General features: G+C 44.5%; 2 protein-coding genes across 7 annotated transcripts in view; both read right to left on the bottom strand.

Moving 5' to 3' along the window:
• The window catches only part of coro2aa (coronin 2Aa), a 30,838-nt gene extending 25,770 nt beyond the window's left edge, over positions 1–5,068 (bottom strand). Inside the window, exon 1 of the mRNA XM_030352258.1 lies at positions 4,738–5,068. Coding sequence (XP_030208118.1) covers positions 4,738–4,752 — 15 coding nt within the window. The 5' untranslated portion in view covers positions 4,753–5,068. The remainder of the gene's footprint in view (positions 1–4,737) is intronic.
• Positions 5,069–6,229: 1,161 nt separating this feature from the next.
• uso1 (USO1 vesicle transport factor) lies at positions 6,230–24,867 on the bottom strand. Of its 6 annotated transcripts, XM_030351610.1 has the most exons (27): positions 24,618–24,867; positions 23,693–23,779; positions 23,453–23,517; positions 22,826–22,902; positions 22,597–22,608; positions 22,323–22,364; positions 21,280–21,380; positions 20,766–20,868; positions 20,336–20,391; positions 20,053–20,173; positions 19,606–19,784; positions 19,096–19,236; positions 18,767–18,855; positions 18,284–18,438; positions 17,575–17,780; positions 16,794–16,814; positions 14,522–14,632; positions 14,123–14,241; positions 13,519–13,700; positions 12,935–13,056; positions 12,509–12,647; positions 11,937–12,103; positions 10,775–10,840; positions 10,124–10,222; positions 9,826–9,930; positions 9,211–9,426; positions 6,230–7,254 (listed from the first exon to the last, which is right to left on the bottom strand). In XM_030351610.1, the coding sequence occupies exons 1-27, from the start codon at positions 24,681–24,683 to the stop codon at positions 7,174–7,176; spliced, it is 2,928 nt and encodes a 975-aa protein (XP_030207470.1). In that variant the 5' UTR covers positions 24,684–24,867; the 3' UTR covers positions 6,230–7,173. The 6 variants fall into 6 exon arrangements, with proteins under 6 accessions (XP_030207470.1, XP_030207472.1, XP_030207473.1 ...); XM_030351612.1 differs by lacking the exon at positions 16,794–16,814; XM_030351613.1 differs by lacking the exon at positions 22,323–22,364.
• Between the last annotated feature and the right edge of the window lie 769 nt (positions 24,868–25,636).

The following is a 25,636-nucleotide window of genomic DNA, read 5'->3' as shown; positions in this document are numbered from 1 at the left end:
GAAATATCAAAGAAAATTTGGTTAAATGTTGCACAATTATGCCAACTGACCACTGACAATGATGCAAGCGAAATTAGATCAATCTTTGATGTTTCCTGAAGGTTGAAATAGCACCATTGTTTACTCACTATTCTTCTCAATTTTGTTGCATCTAAAATCACTAATGTTCACCACAATCACTATTTTGATTATTTACAAAATAAAATATAGCATTTATGATACAGCAAAGACCTATAAATCACACCCATTCATGTAGAAATGTTGACTTTATTTGAATATTCCATGCGGTGCATCAATAATAAATATTCAGTAAAAAACTAATTGAAAGGGGATTAATTATTCATAGACATGAGAGCGACCACCAAAGATAACAACAGGCCATGAGGATCCCACTTAAACCTGTCCACATCCATTTTGTCATGAGAAACATCCGCTAAAGGCAGCCAGCTAGCTGCATCACAAAGCTAAGTCAAAGCTATAATTTCAGCCACTCTCAACACAAAAGCAACAATAGCGTATTGTTACGTGGGAGCCATCTTCACCCAGCACACGCCCTACATCAAGCAGATTAATACCGCTGCTAATCTGATAACCCTCATTAGCTAACAGTATTAGCAGGTTGTGATACGCCACCCAGTGTGTTTTGGCACACTCGGCACGCTTGTAGCTTAATGCGGTGACACCGAGTTGTTTATGTGCGTAACTACCTCGACTGTCCTCCCTGTCCTGTAACTCTCTGCGCTACTGGCACTGCTTCTGTGTTGTTTGCAGCACCGATTTGAAGGTCACTTTGAAACCTTGACTTTTTCCAAACAAAACCGTTTGGGGAAAGGAAAAAGGGAAAAAAAATAAGAAAAAAGATAAACAACAATCGATGCAGAAAGCCTTGCCAATGTCAGGTAGTAGTCCATCTTCCTAAAGTGCTCCATTACAGCGAGGTCTGGGCAGGACTACCAGGTCGATAGGGAGGACAGCGTCCACATAGGAAGAGGAGGCCCAACCTCGGCTAAATGAATTATGAATCAGCTTTGTCCTGACCCATCAGGCTAATGGTCATCAGGGCTCTTCTGAAGAGCTGAGCTACACGAGGCTCCACTAGGCTTATCCTGATAGACCATATGCACCTAACAGCTAATGGTGAGTTGTGTGGGTAAACCTTTTTGAAACAATGGAAACCATGACAACCCAATGCATTGTGTAACATGGCCAATATGTGAAGGATAAACCTTGACAGGGTGTCCCGGTAGTGATGCGGCCAAAGCGATGCCAAGGTTGCTTACCAACAAAAACAACATTTCATCCATGATTTTGCACACACAATCTTCAATTGTATATGGGCATTATTATTTCAAAGGTTGCCAAAATCACTTCATTTTTGAGTAATTCCCTTAGAGCCCGCCCCCAACATCAGTTAATCCTGAACAGTCAGACAGCTGTCACGTCATCAACATACGGTACAATATCCCAACCACAGAGAGAGAGAGAGAGAGAGAGAGAGAGAGAGAGAGAGAGAGAGAGAGAGAGAGAGAGAGAGAGAGAGAGAGAGAGAGAGAGAGAGAGAGAGAGAGAGAGAGAGAGAGAGAGAGAGAGAGAGAGAGAGAGAGAGAGAGAGAGAGAGAGAGAGTGAGTGAGTGAGTGAGTGAGTGAGTGAGTGAGTGAGTGAGTGAGTGAGTGAGTGAGTGAGACAGACAGACAGACAGACAGACAGACAGACAGACAGACAGACAGACAGACAGACAGACAGACAGACAGACAGACAGACAGACAGACAGACAGACAGACAGACAGACAGACAGACAGACAGACAGACAATAACAATAAGGGAGAGGGATAGAGAGCGACAGAAAGAATGAGAAAAGAGAGAGAGGGAGACAGAGTGAGATACAATAAGGATAGAAAGTGACTGAGAGTGAGAGGCCTTTGACTACATGAAGCCAGGTGGAGTTGTTATTTTCAAACAGTTTGTTAAGTTATACAGTAAAAGGCAACACACGGCAATCAAAATTATTACTGACACAATGGGAGAAAGCAGGTGCTTGTTCAGAGGAGAGCATGTTAACCATGTCTTTAAACCACAATAGGTGGCGTCACAAAAGCTTTTATCGCTCTGTTACATGAAGGCTGGGACAGTTGCATAAGAGCATTTTAGGATTTCCTCAATGTTAGGTTGTTACGATGAGTACATAATAGTTATCCTCAACATCTACTCACAGATTGCTTCCTAATGCCTGGGCTTAATAATATGATTATGGATTTCCTTATTTATTATTTTTGGTACAAATATATTTTCTATAAATCTTTCAGGGGGGTAAGCTCACACTAATCGACACTAGCGTTACTAGGAAAAAATATAGAATTGTAACACCCATTGTTAAATTGTGATAAAAAAACAATAATCAAGGGACAGAGTCTGTTTGACTAAAGGAAGGAATACATGTACATACAATACATCTGTTTTAAGATAACACACGTTATCACAATATAAACCAGTTATTAAATAACTTATTGCTGAAAGACGTTTAGTACTGCACGTGCACGCACTCACGCATGTGCATGCACACACATACAATTAAGAGTGCTATTAAAGTCGTATGAATCTGTATGTTAATTATTGTTGTTTCGGCCTTGCTCATGTTGGACAAGCCCCACTTTTTCCAGCGTTTTTACGACCTATGTGTGTGATCAATAGACTGTTTTTATTAGGGAGCTGTCAACCCACCCCACCTGTTCTGAGACACCGCAAACCTCTGCAGGGACAGGCGACGTGTTGCTCACCTCTGCCGGTCTTTGTGTACGTAAGCAAGCAGCAATAGGGGCGGGTACAGGTAGGGACGTGGAACTTTGAGGATCTTCCCTTGCTGACACAGAAGGGTAATTTGGCCTTAGGCCTTTCAGAGCAGCTACACGTCTAGCATGTTTAGGGTGTTGGACTCCCAGCTGAAAGGTTGTGTGAGTCTACCCGTAGCCATCCCTGAGCAAGATGCCCTCGCCTACTTCTTAAGTAACGTATCTACAAACCCAACCGTTTCATTGGGCAAAAGTGTCTGCTAAATGACTGAAGAGTAAACCTAACTAGGCAGCAAGGATGGTTTAAGAGGGGCTATGGCATTTATATTTCCAGTCAACAGGGTTCTAGTTTCGATATTGCTCGCCCACGTAGGGCCAGTCATTCACAGCCGTTGATGGCTGTTGGCGTGCTGAGTCGGGGTTGGCCGACATTCTATAGCTGGGTGTTTTCTCAGGCAGAGGGCAAGCAAGGACCTTTATGAGTTACACCTTTTTCCTGAATTTATTTATGAGTTTATTAATCAAACATCACTTAGAATCGCTTCAGGTCTAGTAAATAGCAAAGCAACGACTTCCTTTTGGATAGGTCAATGGGAGTATCAACTGATTTAACATTTGGTGAATTGTATAACACATTTCTCCACAAAATTAGTGATAGGAAGTAGTCTTTATTGTTCAGCATTGGATCTACAAGGCTTCATAACGTCTGCTCCTCCTAGACCTCTCTGCACATTGCTATCTGCTAGTCCTGAGGCACGGGTCTTCCTCGCCAAAAGTCACACCTTCATTCCAAAGCAGCACCTGGACTCCCTAGTTTCGAGTTACGTAGCCTGTGGCTGTACCGAACAGATAGCTTTCACATAGCTCACAAACCCTCCATTTATTTAGCCGCTTATGTATAGGTACACTGCCGTTTGTGTGGCAAACATCAGCTTATAATGCAGTTGTATAGCAAACATTGACATACATGATCAAATATGATATGAATAGTGCTTAAAAAGCATCTTTGATCTCCATCATGGCATAATACAGTTAATACATAACTGAATGGATGAGTGAATAAACATCACAGCCTGGGTGTGTGAATTCTGAATCTCGGTCATATGATGGTATTCCTCATAAGAATATGCCCTAGATATGGGCTTGTGTGTTTAGGGCTTTACATAACGATGCAGAAACGATTTTAACTCCAGCAGAGGAAGAATTAAAACAGAGGCACACTTTATACACACACACGCACACACACATGCACACACCTAATGGGCCTCCCTTCACCTGCTGTTCCGTTTGCCTGACTCATGGCGGGAAGGTGTCCTGGACAGCAGATGGACGCCTTGAAGGTTGGTTAAGATAATGCTTAGCTTGGCAACTGTTCAACATAAACTACATGACAGGTGTACTTAGCGAGATGAGCTGATGGTATTTCACCTCGGCGGTGCTCGATAGTGACAAGACGATATATTCACCAAGCACGGCTCGTTTAATATTGTTTTGTCTCAGTATAGGGCTACTCTGTATACTGTGCGGGTTTGCAGATTCATTCGGTACAACAACTATAACTAAGTATGCATTAGTCTTCTTCACATTGTCTCTAGTCAAACTAGAGAGAAAAGCAACGAATCGCTAAAGCGTCAAACATCTGTTCTGGGCCAGAAACAACCAGAGATGATCCAAACTGTTGTTTGCAACGACCGACTGGACCAACTTCAAAACATAAGCACCGAGTTCCGCCTATAGTTCTCTTTGGATAAGGAAACGTTTTGCCCCGGGACGTGTCTGGCGTCTGGAGAACCGCATGGCACCGGCGACCGGTCCCAACCACGCGGAAAAGTCCAATAGGGCATATGTATATTTCAAACGAGCAGGCTAAATGACACCACAACCAACCCTTACGTGGTTTAACATGCACATGATGCATATTTCCAATAAATCAAAACTCGGCAAACTTACCTTTGAGATGGTCATGCAAGACGCAACGGCAGGTGGCAACAATTCCCCCTCCCCTAAAGAGGACCCTGTGTGGAACCCGGCAGTGGACGCTGTCGCACGATCGAGTTCCCACTTCAGCCCGCACTGTGTTGAGGAAGTTTTTACAATACCGCTTCTACGTTCATTTATAAATCATAATGTCCGCTTAGAACGGGCGAATCCCAAGTGAACACCAAAACACAGCTGTGTGAGGCGAAAGACAAAACATCACCGAAACGACAAGTCAGGTATGGAAGGGCCAGACGCGCGTGTCTGTGTCCCAATAAGGGCGGAGGAGGAGGATGGATGGGAGCTGGAAGATGCGTCGAGCAACCTCCGGGACGACCGGAGGGAGGAGGGTGGGTGGGGCATGAGTTATAATCCACCCAGACATGTTCCAACTAAAACATAGACAAATTCGTTTTTAGTAGTATTGTCGATTCATTTATGCAAGGGGTAGGACTGCGATGGACTATAACCTCGCTCGTACACACGGTCACTCTAATTCCACATCAGTCGAAAAGGATCAATGATAATTATAGACTGTAATACTGCCTATAATAATATGCACTAGGACAATAATAATACACGTGTCGAAAACACGTCATGAGAGTAAATTATGTAGGAAACCTTGATCCAAAATGTCAGGCATATAATTAGATTATATAGAGATTATATAGTAGCCTATAGGCATACATTATGTATAAACGCATTTCGTTCCGTCTCTCTATACAGCAAGTTATGAATTGATCGTTATATGCACATGTAACTTCACACTAGATTACATTTTTCATCGGCAGAAGTCAGTTGGGAATATACTTCTGAAGGCGTTTGATTGTCCCTATCGGCGAACCGTAGCCGCTGCAAGAGGAGATATCACCAGCACCCCCTATGCTAAACAGAAGGTAGCGTTCCTCCTGAACACAGGAATATCCCTTAAATCACCAGCAATTTAACAAAGAAACGACAAAATAACCGTCATGACCTGCAGATCTGCGATTGACATAAAACTATTTAAAACATTTTAAGCAAGCAAAACTGGGGAAATGACCTGCTCTTTAGTCAAATACTATACAATCCTCCCCCATCCAAATATCTAGTGAAGCAATCTAAAGGAGTAAAATGGTCCACATGGGTGCTTCTCCTTGTTCTCTGAAGGCATACGTTGTCACATGGGAGTCCTTTATCAATGACACTAGTGACCTGACAATCAATATCATAGGGTAAAATGGTTGTTAAACACTATCACAAATCACAGTTTTATTGGAAACGAGTTTCAGCTGCCCATTAATACAATGTGCAGCGTTGTGGTAAGAAAATGTTAGATTTTTAATCAAAGTATACTTACTTTAATAACTTCAAGGTTTTCTCTGGGAACAGCCGAGAATGATCTAACATTAACACAGTGTCTTAACTTTTAGGTACTCTAAACCTAAATATACAAACAGTGAAAACTCACAATTATTCCGCCATGTGTACATATTCATAGATTATTTATTTCAACGTGGCTCATAAATCGATAAGTTACACAATATCATACAGAAGCTGAACGCCAGCATTGGACAAGAAAGTTGCAAAAATATCTGTTTTTGTGTGTACATCGTGGTGTTCAGTGTATTGCAGCGTGTTAGCATAGTAGCATGTTGAGGGGAGATTGAACTTGAACCAGGTGCATGGGAATTTGTTGTTGTTGAATGTACTTTACTTCAAACTTTAGTACAGGCTCTTAACTGATCAGGTCCAAACCAGTAGAGGCAGTGGGTTGTAAACCTTAGTAGTCAGCACAGCTATGACTAGCACGATGAACGATGTACACATTGCGTGTGTCTAATGTATGTGTTGGCAGATAAAAGAACGGGCCGAACCGATTGGATTCCTGTTACGGTGACAAAAAAGGTCAGGATAGGTGCCATTTTGTGATTTCATGAGCACAACCCTCTCACTCTATTTCATCAGCTGGGTGTTGCACTGCAGTGTAGTGGCCAGCTGGGTTATGAAATACTATGGTATAAAAACACAAGAGATGCTGAACTACATGCGAAGCACCGAGAAGTCATATACTCATTGGGGATGGTAGCAGAGATGAACGCACTTGGGGCGGGGAAATCAATCATGTCCAAATGAATTGTGGCTGGAAACCAAATCCTAATGGAGCCACAGCCATTGAGAAGATAAAAATATACAAACAATTAAAAAGACTATGCCAGGGGGTGGGGTATGGTTGTTGTTGGGGGGGGGGGGGACAAAGGATGAAGTTAGCATGGCATCTGGCAAGAGCAACAACTGCTTCAGTTTTAGTCCTAGGCTTTCCACTACGTTGGTTAGAGTATGGGCCTTCCAGCCCCTCTGGTTCACCATCACTCTCTCTCTCTTCCTCCGTCAGTCTGTCTTTCTCTCTCTCTCTCTCTCTCTCTCTCTTTAGTCGTCCTTCTCTTCATCATCCTCTTCCTCATCGTAGTCATCGTCCGTCTGGTCCCGGAGGTCGTCGTCGTCGTCCACCTGTGGAGAGAGGGAGGCGGTCTAACTAGGGCGAACAAGGCTGCTAGGTGAGGAGACCGTCCATCAGCCATCACACAGCACCAGTCTGAGAGCAACTACCCACAACTACAGTTTCCATTTTCTATTGGTATGAAGCCAATGTTTTGTTAGTACCACCAGTGTGAATAGCCGTTACAATTCATTTTAAAAATCTGCCTCTTCTGACATCACAAGGGGGAGTCTCCACATAGATGTATGTACTGATAAATCAGTCAACCAGCCTACCCAGTGGATTTAGCATACATCTCGTCATACAACTAGGTGGACGCGCCCACTTGAAATGTCAGAAGAGGCAGATTTTGAAAACGGCTTGTAATGGCTAATCAAACTCAAACCTGGTTGTATAATATGTCACCTTTAAGGAGCAGGTTGGGGTCCCCAATGTCCTGCATGACATTGGGGATTGAACCCAGAATCCTTTGTGCCGGGGGTTTAAATACCATTACCACTACACAATCCTGCCACACCTTTTTGTTAACTATGCTGCATCAGATCAGCGTTTCTCAAACGGTTGGTCGGGGGCCTTCAGTCGTTATAATATGATATAGCTCAAATTAATCAAGTCATTGATTATTTAAACTCACGCTTGAAGTTTGTTTACGCTTGTATATATTTGCGCCTAATACTAATTGACCAATCCGACCACAGAATTTCCAGCCAAGAAATCAAAACGCTCATAATCAGTGATGGCAAACTGAAACCCACTTCATTTTTTACCAACTATTTAAGCCAGTAAACGTTCTTTATATTCAGGTATATTAACATGTCTAAGTGGGGCCCAGAGGTTGCGGGTCAAGCACTGAGGCTGGGCTTGAATCTGTTTGAGAAAAGCTGTGTGACATGCTAAAGAGGCGAGACCAAAGGTCCAGCATGGAGACGGCGTGTGTGTGTGCTTGTGTGTGCTGCTACTGAGAACAACAGAACAGCGACTCCCAGCGGACCGCAGTAGGCATGGAGGCGGCCCGCTGGGGACTAACCCCTGATTATCCAGAGTGGAGTGCCCTCAGCCAATCAGTGCTCATGTTGGCGTGACATCATTAAATCCAGTTGAAGGTGAAACCAACAGAAACACAGCAGCATAGCTCGTTCAGAGCAAGGTTTCATGTCTCCTGACTGTTGGTCTCTATCTGTGCTGGACTCTAAACTGCTCACTGTTTCTACATTAGTGATATGATTCAATCCAAATGATCTTAATGCATAATTAAAGAAGAAGCACTTCCTAGAGTAGCAGGTATGCATCTTCTCTCAAGGATGACGATACAAGACTATGTGGACCCTTGTTTTTTTAAACCAGAAAGAGGTTGGTAGGATGGTTGAATAGTAAGGCCATGTTCGATGTGTTGTTTTGTGACTTTGTGGCTGGCGGCAGCCGATAGTGACAAGGCCAACATGGTTGGGGGGGGTCATGTTATGTCTATAATTTAGACATAAGATGACCGTGTAGAAGGAAGTGGGCAAGCGATTACAGAACAAGACGTGTTTGTGAGTCTATGGCAGACCAAACAAGGGACTCTATTTTAAGACCAGGTGTGATGTTAGTCATTTCAAGCTGATTTCATCGTCAAAGATGGGCGTGTCCACCCAGGAGTATGATGGAAAAATCTGCCTACAAGCCGGTGTCCCCTTGGTAGTGTTGCTATGTACATCTGGGTGGACACACAAACACCACATGTGACACCTTATAGGTGGAAGTTCCATAAATCAGGTTGAAGCCCGCCATCTTGCTACTTCTTAAGCAATATAATATGCTGATGAAAAAGCAGCAACAGGGCAGCTTCAAAACCTGCGTGACGTGAAAGACGTCGCGTGAAATCCCCCTTGAGGGTAGCGTTCTATCGTCCGATCAGCGCCACTGCCGGTGGGTAAACCAGGGGACGCCGTGACGTGTTGAATGTGGTGGGGGTGTGTGCTGCGTACCGCCTCCCCCAGATCCTTGAGCTTCTGCTTGAGGCTGTGGATCTTCTGGTCCTGGTCGGCCAGCAGCATGAGCAGGTCGTCCTGCTCCTTCTTGGACTCCTGCAGCTCCCCCTGCAGCTTGGCCTTCTCCGCCTGCAGGATGGCCACCGTGCTGGTGGCCGAGGCCAGCTGCTGCTCCATCCCTGCCCGGCCCTCCGTCAGGCCCTGGACCTCCGCCTGGGAGAGGGAGGGAGAGGGAGAGAGAGAGAGAGAGAGAGAGCAAAAATAAGACGGAGAGAAGGAAGAAAGAAAGAGGGAGAAAGAGATAGTGTTAGAAAGGGTTCAGGTCAGCAAGGAGGGAGTAGAAACAGAATCACAATATGTTAAAAATCTCTTAACTAAATCCAGACACCAATGGTGAAGATATCTTCCATGATAACAGAACAGTGTGACCCAGCATTAGCACACATGAACACTGGACGCATAACAGGTCACCACTCAATGATATTGTTGTGTGGTCAGAACGGTGCACAGAACAGCAGACAGAGGCAGTATAGGGGCCATTAACTAGGTGGTTATACCTGGTTAATGGAAGTATGTGGTGGCTATGAAGATGGATGGTAGAGGTGTCCATACCTTGAGTCTGTCTGTCTCTGAGGTCTGGGCGGCCAGTCTACCCTCCAGGTCTGCCAGCAGGGCTGAGTCTTCTGAGCTTCCTCCAGCCACTCCGGCCTCTGAGCTCTGGGGAAGAGACACAGACACACCAAGCAGGTCCTTTACTGCCACCTCAAGTTCAAGATGAGATCCGCTAGTTGTTATATTATAGGTTATTTACTATAGCCTTGTTGTGCTTAATAGTCTCACTTTCTCAATTTGAAATAGGATCTTTGCTGTTAACATCATTGTCATGGATAATTGGGATGTTATCGGTTACCTTGGCCTCTGCTCTCCTCAGCAGCTCTGTCCTCTCTGTCTGCAGCTGGCTGATCTCAGCCTGCTGGGACTGGATCTGACTCCTCAGAGCCTCCAGCTCCTGGTGGAGACACACACACACACACACCTTAATGCATTGCAACCTTAGATCATGCAAAGGATGTTTCTTATATAAAAAGTGATAATTAAAGTCAGATAAATACAATTATCTGAGTTGAATACAATAAATTTTCTCCATCTCAACATAATTTACTTGTACTTAATGTACAATGGATGTAAGACAAAGGCCTTTGAAAAAGTTAATGTAGGCGAAAAGTTTAAACCCATCCGGGATCAAAATCATACACTGATGTATTGAGCTCTAGTTGAACAACCTTTATTGCAAAGCCCTTCTACATTTTCAGCTTCTTCGATTACACTTTACTACCACTAATAAAACAATGTTTTACTAGTGAAGATGTTTACTACTCCGTCTAGTGGTTGATTAGAAACGTGTTCAAGCAGCACTTTTTGCACACATTTTGTGCTACTTTAGTAAATCCTAAGCTTTTATTGTTTATGTGACTACCTTGTGAGTCACTTCAGATAAAAGCATGGGCCAAATGTCTAAATAAAGAAATAAGCTCTGTGGAGAGTGAACAAATCAATGTACCTGGGTCATGTCTGTGTTGACTGGCCCTCCTGTGGCGTCTCCTGCTTCCTGCGACGACCCAGACCGCTACACAAACAAGGAGGAAGGACAGACACTCAGGTACCATCGCTAACAAAAAACACAGGCCTGCATCAGGTACTATCGATAACAAACACACAGGCCTGCATCAGGTACCATCGATAACAAACACATAGACCTGCATCAGCTACCATCGATAACAAACACAGGCCTGCATCAGGTACCATCGATAACAAACACACAGGCCTGCATCAGGTACTATCGATAACAAACACACAGGCCTGCATCAGGTACTATCGATAACAAACACACAGGCCTGCATCAGGTACCATCGATAACAAACACACAGGCCTGCATCAGGTACCATCGCTAACAAACACACAGGCCTGCATCAGGTACCATCGATAACAAACACACAGGCCGGCATCAGGTACCATCGATAACAAACACACAGGCCTGCATCAGGTACCATCGATAACAAACACACAGGCCTGCATCAGGTACCATCGATAACAAACACACAGGCCTGCATCAGGTACCATCGATAACAAACACACAGGCCTGCATCAGGTACCATCGATAACAAACACACAGGCCTGCATCAGGTACCATCGATAACAAACACAGGCCTGAATCAGGTACCATCGATTTCAAACACACAGGCCTGCATCAGGTACCATCGATAACAAACACACAGGCCTGCATCAGGTACCATCACTAACAAACACACAGGCCTGCATCAGGTACCATCACTTACGCACACACATACACACACACACACACACAGGCCTGCATCAGGTACCATCGCTTACACACACACACACACAGGCCTGCATCAGCATGTTTGAAGTCCCCTTCGAAATATACATTCAGAAGGAAAGTACCACACTGCTACACAGCAGGGGGTTTGACTGCAGAGCTAAATAACTGTCTCCCTTCGGCTTGGCCCAGGTTTGAGGAACCACGTCTCTCCATTAAGTTCCCATTGGTGCGGTGTCACGGATCGGTAGTAAGGTTGAAACCGGTATGGTAACCCCATGTTTGGAAGAGGAACAATCCAACCACTGAATGGCTGCGGTAGTCTGCAGTGGGGCGGGGTCTACCATGGAGGTGCCCGGTTCCTCCGTGCAGGCGGCGTGCCTACCAGGGTGCTGATGAGCGTCTCCTTCTCCCCCAGCTGTGAGTGCAGCGTGGCCTGCTGCCTGCGGAGCTCCTCCACCTCCTCGCGGAGCTGGCCCAGCTCCTCCGTCTGGAGCCCGTTGACCTGGGCGCCGTCCGCCTGGCTGCCCGCCTGGCCCTGGCTGTCCTTCCCTGGAGCATGCAGCGTGGGGCACACAGGTGGAAGGCGGTTGAGTTCATTCTTTACTCACCATGTATTCACTACCACGTCATTTTAGCAGACGCTTCTAGAACCAAATATAAAACAAGCTAAGGGAAATAAGGAGATCTAGTGAGGAAATTAAGAGTCAAACACCTGACAAATACTGCCCCCCACAATAACAATAATAAATTCGATTTACAATGCGCTTTTGTAAGAGCGGGGTTAAAGTATCCGTTATTGGATATCACACGATGCTATGATTAAATCGACCTCTTAAAAAACGCAACATGCGGGTTAATTATGAATCATCTGGACGTGAACTCCCTAATGATTGCCGGTTGTTATGCAGAATACCAAGTCTGACAGATAGATTAGGAATCCGGCAGTGACGATACCTAGCTTGAGCTTGAGGAGGTTGTACTGATCCTTGTGCTGCTGGATCTGGGACAGCTGCTGTGCTAGCGAGCTCTGCATCAGCTCCTTCTGGGAGGACATAGACGACACCTGCTCCCTGAGCTCCTGCAGCTGGGAATCCTGGGAGGGGAGAGAGGCATGCACAATGTAATGCATCTAAAAACACACAGAAAATGTATGTCACCTTTGTGTTCTAACTCCCAGTGCTGCTTCGTCCTCTTCAAAGGAATTATTTTGAAACTAGGTTTTGAAATGATCATCAATTTCTATCTGGGTTGTGTCCCAACGCACTGGAATAGATTCGGTCGTGATAACAAGACGGCCACCTCGGCTGCAGCCACCTGGGCTGCAGGGATGGATAGATGGTGAATAAGGCCCCAGAGGTTCAACTGTTCATAGCTTGGTACCTGTTCTCTGATGAGTTCCTTGTACTGCGTCACGATGCTGTCGTGTTGCTCTATTGTCTTCTTCGTCTCCTCCTCCTTCTTCTCCTCCTCGCTGGACTTGTGGACCGCCTTGGTGATTACGCCTGCACGGAGGAGGACAAACAGTTTGATGGCTCCATGAAAGAAATGAATAGCCCAGCATCATTTAACAAGTACGAATTGTCAAGTACAATTCAAGGTTGGGTAGGAAGTGGCCTTTAACCAGTGGTTTACAGCAGAGAGTTTAAAAGCGATTGATATCCAAAAAAGACTCCAAAAAGAGACATGAATAGGAAGACCAAAAAATTACGACGATAACAAAATTAGATGAATCTTCCCAAGGGGCTATCCTCAAATACCCTTTTGAAACAGGAATGAATGGCTATTTATTTTGATATTTAATCATTGAAAGTGATGGTCTAATCAATGTGAATTCAGGCAGACGTCATCAAGGAGAAGGTAGGGTTTGGGTGGCTCGCTCAAGGACGCCTACAGGTAGACTATTAACCTCAGCAACAACATTTATATCCCCCTGTGTGAGTCAGGGCCAGCTGTGGGGCTCTCACCCTCCAGGTCCTTGACCAGCTTGGTGAACTCGTGGTCGAACAGCATCTGCTCCGGGGAGGGGAAGACGGGCTGGGGCTTTTGGGCGGCACGCGAGTACAGCTCGTGCTTGGTGATGAAGCTCAGCTTCTCCACAAAGTTCTCCTTCCCGATGCGCTTCTCGATCAGCTGCTTCAGCTTCTCTCTTCACAGATAGAGGGGGAGAGGGAAACAAAGTCAGGAGGTCGGCAAAAAGGTCAGGGTCAGGCAGGTGGTATTCAACATTGATGTACGTGGAGAACGTGATTTGATTGGTAGATTCAGCGGTACAACAGTGTGTATTTTGTTTACACGTGTGAGCACACGTATACATAATTACGTATAAGCGTTGTATTTTAATCCATAGACAACGTTCACTGCTTTTGTTTGTAATTATTTATCATCGCTTGCTTTGTCTTACGAACTAGAGATCAGCAGAATGTTAAACCGCATATCTGATGCTAAAACACTCCGCCCTCGATCAAACCGCTGTCGTCTCCGGTAGAATAAAAGTAAAATCATCAGCATAACACGAGCAACATCAGGGGTAGTATGAGGGGCCCCGGGGCGTCGGCCGGAGCCTCTTACTTGGTGTAGTTCTCCAGAGAGTTGTCGTTGTGGTAGATGCAGATGCCCAGCAGCAGCGCACACAGGCCCTGCACCAGCCGCTCGTCCTCGCCCAGGTTCTCAGAGATCTGGCCCGTCAGCTGCACGGGGCGACGGGGTTAAGGGGCGCAACAAGGGAACGGAAAACCCGCACGCAACAGCGCTGCCTTGTTGGAACTTATGGGGGAGGTACCCAGAAGAGAGGCACACCTGGCTTGGCGTCGTGCTTTGCTCTGACGCAACATTATTTTTTTACTTTTTATTTGAATTTCTTTACAATTATATACCTTGCCGTGTCACGCCCTCACACAATTTTTCTTTGTGTTCGAAGGGTGCAATAAAATGAACCGACACAAGAGGTAGCATGGTTGGCAAGGATACGAAGGGCACGTTCTCCTGGTTGTGGAGGAAGTGTGTGACGGCGATGGGGCAGTTGCTGATCCACGTGCACAGCAGCATGAGCAGACCCACCCTGGTCTGCACCTTGCTGCCCTGGGGGTGGTGGTGGGAGGGAGGGGGGGGGGATACGAAAGGTCATTAAATAGGACAATTTAATACAAGGGATGCAGCATACAGTCACGGTCCTGTTGATCAGCCTCCCTCCCAAGTAGCCTCCATCCGAACAATGCACACATGGGGACAGGGCCACAGGGACACTTGGGAACAGGAGTAGTTTGTTCAAGATGCAGTGTTTCCATGGAGAAACCCTGGTTCTCCATTGGAAGCTTCTGGGGGGTTGTTTGGTCTCTGATCGGCAAAGTGATCACGGGGTGAGATGAATGAGGAGTGAACACATCATGAACACAGACATTCATTTTGTAGGCCAAATTGTTAAACGTCAATTGATCTTTTCGTCATTGGTTGTAATTGCGTTCCCGGAGGAAGTTGTACAGCTTGATGATGTGTCAAATTAAATTTTCATCAGGGTCAGGAGGTGTGGATAAATGAGGCGACAACTGTGCGGCATTTAAACCATAGGCAGGAACTGTTAGTCGTGTTGTATGGTGTTGGCATCTAACCAGGTTTTAACAATAAGTGGCATCTCTCTGGCATCCTAGAGAATGTACAAAACTGAAACATGATCGATGAAGATATTGTGTTTCTGACAGTACCAACCCCTCCCCATGCCAGGACGTCAAACAGCAGGACCTCAATAACTGCCCACCATTAGTAGTAGTAGTAGTTAATGAGGTTATCACAAAATAAAGAAGAAAAACCAGGACACAAACATGTTAAACCAAAGCAAGGTTAGGTATACCTGGGCATGCATGCCTACATTTAAAAACCCGAAACAAAAGAGAAAAGGGTCCAAAGTATTATCCGAAACGAGAACAATAGAAATATGTTTGAGAACTAGTATGCAAGATATAGGTTATACTGAGTTATGCATTGCGTTTTTCTCAAGTTTATTATCTTCTAGTTGAATGGAAGATCTTAAAAAGGTTGAGCCTCAGGAGGTTTACAACATGCAAAGCATACAGCATTTTACTTTAATTGAAGGATGAAGAAATAAGCTCTGTAAATAAATCGCTGCTAAATAATATTTGCATGCATCTTAAAGAGGACTACTAGCCACAGGGGGGGGAGAGGTTTCAGAGTTTAACGAGGCTGGTACCTCTCATTAAATCTTAGATCACACCAATAACTGATTTGTAAACTATCATGAATTGATAAATACAATATTTTGTTTCAGATAAATATATAATACAAAATATAAAGTGTGAACATGCTTTAGGAAGTTCATTTCTTAAAAAGAAATGCAGGAGAGTAGCTGGTGCGAGCGGTGAATTCTAGCCAGCGGATTGGACGAGAGAAAGTCAGAAAATCACCTTCTCAGATTTGGTCTCCAAGTTTGATGCAACGCAAACAAATAAGAAATAAGAAAACAAAACTAAAACATGGGAAGTAACAACAGATAATAATGAGATTATCTTTAACACAGTTCACTACTTTATGAAATTGTATGAGTTTATGAAATATATTATTACCAAACACAGAACAGAACAGTGAAGACTACTATGGAGGGAACTGTTGTTATAGGGAATCGACACGGCTCTTCAGCCTGTTCGCAGTTCCAAACACACCGCTCATAATTTTGCTCCCTGATCAATAGATATAACCAATAAACTGTACTGAATGTATTTGATCATCTCTCTAATGGAACCTTCCCCCTTAGGGAGGGATATCTACTATTTAAAACGTCTATGTTTTGGACATTTTATTTCAGCCTGACGCCAAATCAAGCACAGAACAAGATGACTATCACAGAGCTCTGAGACATTTTGTTAATTATAAATGGTAGAATTACTATTAGGGTGCAGGATGGCGTGGCAGCTGGGGATGTTGTGACCCCCCAGCCAAAAAAGGTACTGGGTTCGATCCCCAATGGTCACGACCCTATCTCTAGGCCTTCTCGTGCAAGACGCCTAACCCAAAAGCAAATGTTTTCCATGTCAGTGTGCACAATGCAAATGTGAATCTAGAGAAGAACCGGGTCACACTCGCAGGTTAAGGAAAGGACGTACAACAACCAAGAAGGCAGCTCCCCAAACACAGAGAAATACGATCATATGAGTAAACACACAGGAAACCCGCACTCCTCTCCCAGGCCCGCGACTGATGCCAAGCCAAACTGCACACTGTTACTACTCACCCTTCGGTTGACTTTATCACCCTGCAAAATCACAGTCGTAATGATATTGTGATTCTAACATTTCACAATACATTTGCGTTCTAACTTTTATGCAGTAAAATATTTTAAGGTGACATATTATACCACCAGGTCTGAGTGTGATTAGCCGTTACAAGCTGTTTTGGAAATCTGCCTCTTCTGACTCACAAGTGGGCGTGTCCACCTAGATGTATGACGGATAGATGAGCAACGTTTTCTACAGTCCAACTGGGTAGGCTGGTAGTACTTTAGTTCCTCTTCCTTAGTGAGTAAACCTTTTGAGTAACTCAACCTAAAGGCTCGTGCTGGGAGGTGGCCATTTTGGATCACTCACCACTTTACTCCAAGCTTGTGGATGAACAAAATGTAAATTCTTTTTTACATTTTTTCCAACTTTATTTGAGCAGGTAATTTTTACTTTTTTCTTAAGCGCAGCTCAATCTAGGTGGGCATGCCCACTTGTGATTTCAGAAGAGACAGATTATCAAAACGGCTTGTAACGGCTGATCACACTCACACCTGATGCTATGATATGTCACCTTTATAAAAAAACAATATGATTTAGAGATTAAGATTTTTTTTAGACGTCGTTAATAAAACCTGCATACAAACCATAAACGCTACTACACATCTTTTCTTCCATCTTTTAATTAAGAATTAAGGATCTACATTAACCCCATTGGCTCAATGTAATCCCTCCCCCCCCTTGCTCTCCCTACCCCTGTCTCCCCCCTCTCCCCACCTCCCCCCTCGCCCCTCCTACCTGGGAGAGGATGTTAGTGCACTGCTGCAGCAGGGACACCGGGGGCTTCCCCAGGCTGGTGGCCAGCTGCACCCGCAGCAGCTGCTCCTTCTGGGTGAGGTTGTCCTGCAGGGCGTGGGCCAGGGCCACCGCCGCACACCAGTTGGACAGCGAGTCGGCCGAGAACAGCCCCCCGCACAGCAGCTGGCCCGCTGAGATGGAGTTGGCTGGAGGTCATGGGTTGGGGGGTGGGGTGGGTGGGGGGGAGGAAAGGGAGACACAGAAGGTTTAGACGGTGAGGACTCATTGACTAAGTTACTTTTTCCTTCTTCGTGTCATTATGTTCGTCGTCACAACATCTTAAAGAGACGGTTTCTCAACGTGGTATTTGCTATTTCTATTTTTGCATGCGTCGATAGCATTAAATTCTGCACCAAATAAAATAAGTGCCATTTTATATCCAGCAATGGGAAGAAGGACATCCAACACATCTACCACTAGACTATCCTGCTCACCACACAATCTCTGGCTCATTTCCTCAAGAAAATCCCCAGAGAACCAAATGTTCAACAGTGTTTTTTTGATGGCAGAAGGCAAATGTGATAAAGCCACTTAAATAATAAAAATCCCCATGACAACATGCTACAATATTTGTACATCTGACCCAGCCTTCCTGTTATACTTCCCATAGGATGACTACATGGAAGGCCTGGCTGGCAGAGGAACTGACCGTCGATGGTGGAGGGCAGCAGGGTGGCCACGATCTCCCCCTGGCCCTTCTGGTTCCTGTAGAGGAAGCACTGGAAGCAGTAGAGCACGGCGCAGCGCAGCACGAAGGGCTGGCGCTCGTTCACCATGGACATCAGCAGCACCACGATGGCTGGCCTGGGGGGGCGCGGGGAAAGACAGGTCATGAGGTCATCCTCTGGCATTAGATGACGCCATTTATTTGACTTGTAATTTGTCGGTTCGATATGATAAGAGTGTCTTAAATTGTGTTTTCCGTCTCTGATTATGTGTGCTATTTTTTATCGATCGACACTGATCCGTTAGTACATCTCTGTCCAGTTGATTGACCACACCTTCGATCCACTGTTGCATTTATGTGGGCTTTATAATCAAGCTGAGCTTGTAATCAGAACATTAATGTGGAGCACCCTTCATGAAAAACCTGAGGACACAAAAGGGAAAACAAGTAGCAAGTCTTGCTAACCTTGGTGGGTTCGAAGGGGCGTTAACGGAGGCAAAGAAGTCCTGGTTGACTTGGGATCCACGGATGACTTCCGACACAGTGTTGATGGTCTGAAGAAAAGAAGAAGAACACAGTGAGCCAGGATTTCAGTTTGGGTGGTTTACTTTGGCTTTTGTATGTTCTGTAAGATCTGTGGCAGAGCTGCGACTAGAAGTAGCAGACTTTGGGTCATCTCGGCCTTTCTTAGCAGAGAATCGGTTGGCACCATCTGCGCGGGCCCTGTCCCTATCCTACCTATGACCGGGTGTCACACTGCGTTATTCTGTCCAGGTGGGCTTCCTGGGGGCTACCTCAGTGAGGATGTCTGCAGGGACTCCGGTGGCCATGAGGATGGTGCAGAGCTGCTGCAGCAGGCCGCACTGGAACATGGACTTCTGGCAGCTGGCCGTGGCCCCCGGGGAGTTGGTTGGGGACACCATCACTCGCACCAACTGGAAGGACACACACACACACACACAAATTTGATGATCAATGACTAATACAGTTATTTTACATCATTTAGGAGACACTTTTATCCAAAGTAAATCAGAGTATATTGGTGATCGAACCTCAAGCCTTTTGACTTGGAGTCGGTCCAACTAGCCATTACATTTTTTATATGATCTTAAAAAATGATTACAATTTCAGTCAGTCCATGTATTTCCATATAATGAACCAATATCGCATGAAAATAGATGCTGGCAAGAGAGGGCAATAAATATTGCTAAAGTATAGCACATTTTTCCTTCACACGTTCAAATGTATTACCCTTCGGCTGACCACTGAAACCCATTGGTCAGGCTGGCTATTGGGGCAGTTACCTGAAGCATAAGGTGTAGGTTGGTGACCTTCTGGGCGGACCAGCCAGAGTTATCGTCCCCCACCTCGAACCAGGGCTTCATCCTCTGGATGTAGGAACCCTCCTTGAAGAAGTTCTGGTTGGAGCTGTTGTTTCTGAGGAGGTTCAGCAGCAGGATCAGACAGTCCTCCACCACGATGCCTGAGAGTCATCAAGCACACACTTCAAGGTTGAGTGTGGTATATCGCATACATACAGCACGTATCGTAGGGGCTTTACACGATAACATTCGGCAGCAGACCAAAACTCTAAAACACATTATACAAACAGTGGGTATCCATTATTTTAGCAGTCACAACGTGTAGTAGGCAGACATTGGGAATCAAACTCCCATACATAAATGTACATCATTGTATTACTGTTTTTCTGAAACTGGACGTTTCCACGGGAACAGTCTAGAGCCCAGTACCTCCATCGCTGCTCCCCTCCTCTGTGATGATGTCCAAGAGTCGCTCAAAGGCGTTCTCAAAGGCCACAATCTTCTGGATGGCAGCGTTGTTTTTTGTCAGCTGCTGGAGCAACAGCAAGCCCTGGTTCAAACAGTCGACAAACACAGAGTGGTTAATTGCACAGGACTGGAACTGCGAGCAGGAATACGTGTTGGGTGACACGATCACAAACCCTTCCTACTTTTTTTAGCAATCAAAATGAGTTATCACTCATGCGCTATGGTACTTTAAGGAAAAACTCACATCATTGCGGATAACTTCTCTTGAGTCTGCAAGAAGGTCCATCAGCCGAGAGACACCTGTGGGTTGAGTTTAACGGGACTATTTACACATTTGGCAACAAATCAACAAACAGAATAATATAACATTTGCGACATGGTCATTTACTTATCTTCTACAAAGGGAGAAACGGTTGAATTTAGATAATATTCCCTTCAGACATTTCAAGACCCCTCCCATAGGATATTAAACCCAAGCAAGTGGTAGCAGGGGTTCTGAAGCTTTTTCCTCTCGGGTCCCAAAAGACCATGCTAGTGTGTCTGTCGGACCCGACCACACACCCTGAACACTCTGAGCGCGCAAGAGCAGCTGATCCTTTCACTCAAGAGGTTGAGTACAGTGTTGGGTCGGTGGCGCGCGGTTTAGTAAGTAATGGGGCAGCACCAGGACTCACCCATTGGGCTGACCAGGATGATGGCCTGCAGCTGGACACACTGGTTCTTCAGAAGGATGGTCAACAGCTTCACACCGGGCCACCGCACATGAAAGTCAAACTCCTGGAACAGCAGACACAAACACACACATATATATATTGTGTTCACTCACACAGTGTGGATGTGATGTACTGAATAAAACCACAGGTAGAAAACCCCACAGGATACAAACGAAAACCCATAAAGGAAACCACACAGGAAACGAACACTTCCCCCAGTAACAACATCATATCAGGAATATAGGTCCGATGTTGGTGCACTAAAGACGAAACTGAAATAATAATATTCACGAAAAATGCTTTAACAATGTGCCACTCTTCAAGACAGCGAAAGTGCTTTAGATAGTTTCAGAGGGAGTGTGCGTGTGCATAATGACACCGTAGTCACTTCCAAGTAAAGTGATGCATGTAGACTAATAATAAGTAAACTAATAATGCTAAGAAAGTTCATTTAGAGTAGAAGCGACACACTCACCTCCAACATCGTCAGCAACAGGGTGACGTTTTCAGGTTCCTGGATTAATTTATCTGTGAACTGGACTCCAAGGTCATCCACCTGCTTCTGTGGGTTCTCGTCTGAGAGAGGGGGAAACGAGATCCGTTTGTTAAAGCCTCTTGTGCAGATAACCTCAGGGGAACACCAGGTACAACCGTGGCTTAGTGTTGCAACCGTGAACTAGGGTTGGGGGGAGGACTATAGGACACACAAGGGGGAGAGTGTGGGGGAGGGTGAGGGTGAGGAAGGGCTGGAAGACACTAGCTGGGGTTTACTGTGTTACTGAAAAGAGGTGGCACGTGTTTACGAATTTGTGGAGCGGGAAATTAGAACGTGCTTTCACCTTGTTAGCCAATTTCAACATGGAAAATCGTGCATATAATTAAAAAACAGTAAAAAAATATGTATCTGCATATTAATGCAATTTCCTTCCAAGTTTAAATAAATTAATCTACAGCTGATATCTAACACCTGAAAGTCTATTCTGAACAATACCATATTATATTCTCACCCTACCTCCTACAAAGACTGCATCATGCCAACACAGCTGGCTGGCATTGTTTGGTCATTTCCCTCGGAAATGTGTCATATCAAGAAAGAATAATATGCTCTAAATGCAATTTCAGAAGAACTTTCAGTAAAGTAAGGGGGAAAAAAATCGAATATTTTTTAAATTGAATCAATTTGCTAGAATTAACCCCCCACATTACAATGAAAAATGAAATGGACAGAAGATACAAAAGACCCCACACACAAAAACACAGACGCAGACACACAACATGACACAGAAAACAAAATCTGCATACTTTTCACCGCAAACCAGATACGACTGGGGGTTTTACTCGTGTAAGCACACCAAAGAGGCTCAAGTAAAATGGTATTAGTGAAGAATTGTGGCCAACACCGTTAAGCAAGGGACAACATTTTCACTGCAAAGCCATCTTGTGAGGTTAGTTCTGGTAGTGCTTATTTTGGGTACCACTATTTTTTCCAGTGGATAGTAGCTCTACTATAGTACTGACCAGGCACTGCCACAGCCTTTTGCTTCCCCATAGAGGCCGCATCTGGAAGGGTATACAGGGGGGCAAGAGGAAGTGTCAAGCCAAAAACTAGCATGGGCTCCACTTGAAAGCTTGGAGAGTTTGTTGCAGAAACCATGAACCCCGCTGCATGTTTGTGGATCAGCGAGTTCAATTACACTAATTATAACTGAATAAATATCTGAACGTGCTGCTAGAGTTCAAGGGATGGAAGAGGGATGAGTGGGTGTGGCCATGCAAAAAAACTGGAATTTACCTTCCGATTCATCTGTGGGATTTAAACATGGAAGAGAAAGAAAGAGACCAGATAATCTTTATAGAAATCAACAACAACCTGCTCTTCATCAACCGAGAGACATTTATCTAAAGCTATAAAGGTTAAAGTCAATAGAAAATAGGCAAAGAATAACTACATCATTAAAAATATGCAATAATTGCGGTGTTGAAACAACAACATCCGCCTAACATTTGTGAGTGGGCCTTACCTTGCTCTTCCTCCTCGTCGTTGCAGATGATGTTGAAGAGCGTGTCTAAAGCATAGCCGATGATTTCAGAGTCTGACCTATAGTAACAGGATACAGTGGATTATATTAGACCGCCATGTACAGCACATTTACATTTAGGTCATTTCGCAGACGCTTTTATCCAAAAAGACTTAGAACCATTCATAGACCCATTCCCACAGCGTCAGCTCGTTGGAGCCGTTAGAGTTAGGTATCTTCCTCAGGGACAGCTCAACATTCAGCTTGGCAACCTTCCGGGGACAGGTCAATGGCTGTACCTCCTCAGCTACTGCCGCCCCCAAAAAGATCAATGCTGAATACTCTAAGGTGAAGGCCGCATGTCACACTTAATAATATTATATTGCATTTACATAGTGTTTTTTCTTTAGGCAAGCTCTAAACATAGTTTGTGTGTGTGTGTGCATACTCGCCTGTCCCTCACTATATTTGTCTATTGTATTTTATATCGATAACATGCTTTCCTACTATCAAATTTATCTTTGCATAATATTTAGGTAAGAAAATACTACTTTCCACAAAATAAAAATATGGTGAGGGAAAAGTATCATACTGGGGTATATCTGAATACACAATGTAACAACGGTTTACCTGTCTGTCTGCAAGATCTGGAGCAGGTGATTCATGGCCTGCGTCCCGACTTCGAGGCGATATTTCTACACAAAATAAAACATAAATCCACAACAAGTTCAATGTTGTGCCACAAAGACACTGTCAGAGAGAGTGACATGAACACACATGGAAGAACACATGGATTGATATTTAGTGACAGAACAGGGAATGAATGGCTTGAGTACTGAGTATGCATTGAAGGGGAAGCCAGGCTTGGACCTTGGAGAGGGACTTGAGAGCACGGACAGCATCTCGCCGATCCTCTAGCAGGGTAGACGATGCCACCCGGTCACACAACTTCTGGATCTGTTAACAAGAACAAACAAAAAATTGTAAAGGTTTATTTACCTAGGATACATTTGCACTACATTCACAATAAAAAAAGGAAAACCATGTTAAGTAACTTGGGCAAAGGAATCAAAGTGATATTGAACAAGAGAAATCTATTGAAGTGATGGATTAAGTCCAACCTTACAATTTCTGTCTGCTGGTAGTTGTCAGCACTATCAATAGCATGCATGTGTATAAATTGTTACCATTTAGGTTCCACGTGATTCAACCAGCAGCAGAACCGACAGCTCCGCCCAGAGCAATGAAGCTGTCAGAAAATGCTATAACAGGCATTGCTCACACTGACCAAGATAATAAGAAATTGCTGAAATAAAATCAAATTAATCAAATAAACATACTACTTAATATTTGAAGCAGCTATGATGTTCGCACTGACAGCCACAACAATCTGGTTTGGCTTAATGTGACATCTGACTCTTTAACCAACTCATCACATATTAAAACAGGTTCTACCAAGAAATCAACCACCAATGTTAAATTGTAACTACTAACGTAATTATAATGTACCATTATGCGAGTCCTATCCAATATTCATACAATTCAAACAATGCGATCCAAACTACTTTTTCCCCAAGAGTGATGGCATCATCATCTTTGACACATTGGCTACGTAAGCTAACTAGCCGTTAGCTCAGGTGAGGCAGGTTGCATGATAGGGCCTGGGGTATCCAAGAAGCGTCAAATTAAACCTCCAACATTTGAGCACAACACATGCGAGGATCGTTGTGATATTGGCCATTTCATGTTTCAAAATGTGCCCGTCCGCTAGCTTAATGGTGTCCAGATTCCCTACCGTCTCTGCTCCAGACGGCTGTGGCCCGGCTGGTTGCCCACCCATTACTCCTCTGAAGAAGTTCATCGCTTAATCGTCCTATTGGGGTTCTACGTGTGTTTCTGTTCTTGTAGTTAACAACTATCCAGTCCCTGCTGTTGTTGGGTGACAGGTTAAAAAGCCATTCAGTGTTGTTTTTCTAAACAGTACACAACCCTTTGCACTGACTCCGGAACTCCACGAATGTCAGGGCATTGCGCGTGCGCGCTGACGTGGCGCGACGTGGCTGATCAGAGGACAATTGCTTTTCTGTTATTTAAAGGGCCATGTGGATGCTTTCTGCGGGCGTTTTACCTGCGTAAACTACAGTTAGAATGCAAAATAACATCCGATTACATTTCACATTACATATGATATACTCATATTGTATATATATAATCTGATTGAGAGGCGTAAGTTATTTCATATACCTAGGAAGATACAATATTTAGCTTTTTTGCTTTGCAACACACGCGCGCGCGCACGCGCGCACACACACACACACACACACACACACACACACACACACTAACACACACACACACACACACACACACACACACACACACACACACACACACACACACACACACACACACACACAGGTGGTGTAGATTTCATAACATGGCAATTAAAGTCATTGAGGGACTTTATACAGTGATCTGATATGACACAAACCATTAATTGACTTTGGCCTACGTGTAGACATTCATGCAGTTCAGATAAGGGCATTTTCACAAGTATCTTATAATGCATCAAATCATAAAACATAATCATCCATGAGATATGAAGTGTTCTATACTTAATACAATTTTAAATGAGAAGAAGTTGTGAATATTGACATTGTGTCCGACAGGTACTTACTTTCAAGGAGGCATCCATCTCGAACAATGTTGGCTTGAATACCAAACATGTAGAAATGCTGTTTGTCGGGTCTGTGGGCCTGGGACCAAATATCCTGCATGATGCATCACTGACAGAGCACCTGGAGAGAGAATACC

The sequence above is a fragment of the Gadus morhua genome, chromosome 3 (genome assembly GCF_902167405.1).
Source record: "Gadus morhua chromosome 3, gadMor3.0, whole genome shotgun sequence".
Lineage (NCBI taxonomy): Eukaryota > Metazoa > Chordata > Actinopteri > Gadiformes > Gadidae > Gadus > Gadus morhua.
Note: the sequence above shows the minus strand (reverse complement) of the source record. Positions and strands in the feature narration are given on the sequence as shown.

Excerpts from the sequence above, each read along its gene's own strand:
- uso1 (XM_030351610.1), bottom strand. The coding sequence starts at position 24,683 with ATGAACTTCTTCAGAGGAGTAATGGGTGGGCAACCAGCCGGGCCACAG. Across the intron at positions 9,931-10,123 it reads TGAGGAGAGCAGAGGCCAAG|AGCTCAGAGGCCGGAGTGGC; the intron begins GTAACCGATAAC and ends TCTCTTCCCCAG. Across the intron at positions 9,427-9,825 it reads CAGAGACAGACAGACTCAAG|GCGGAGGTCCAGGGCCTGAC; the intron begins GTATGGACACCT and ends TCCCTCTCCCAG.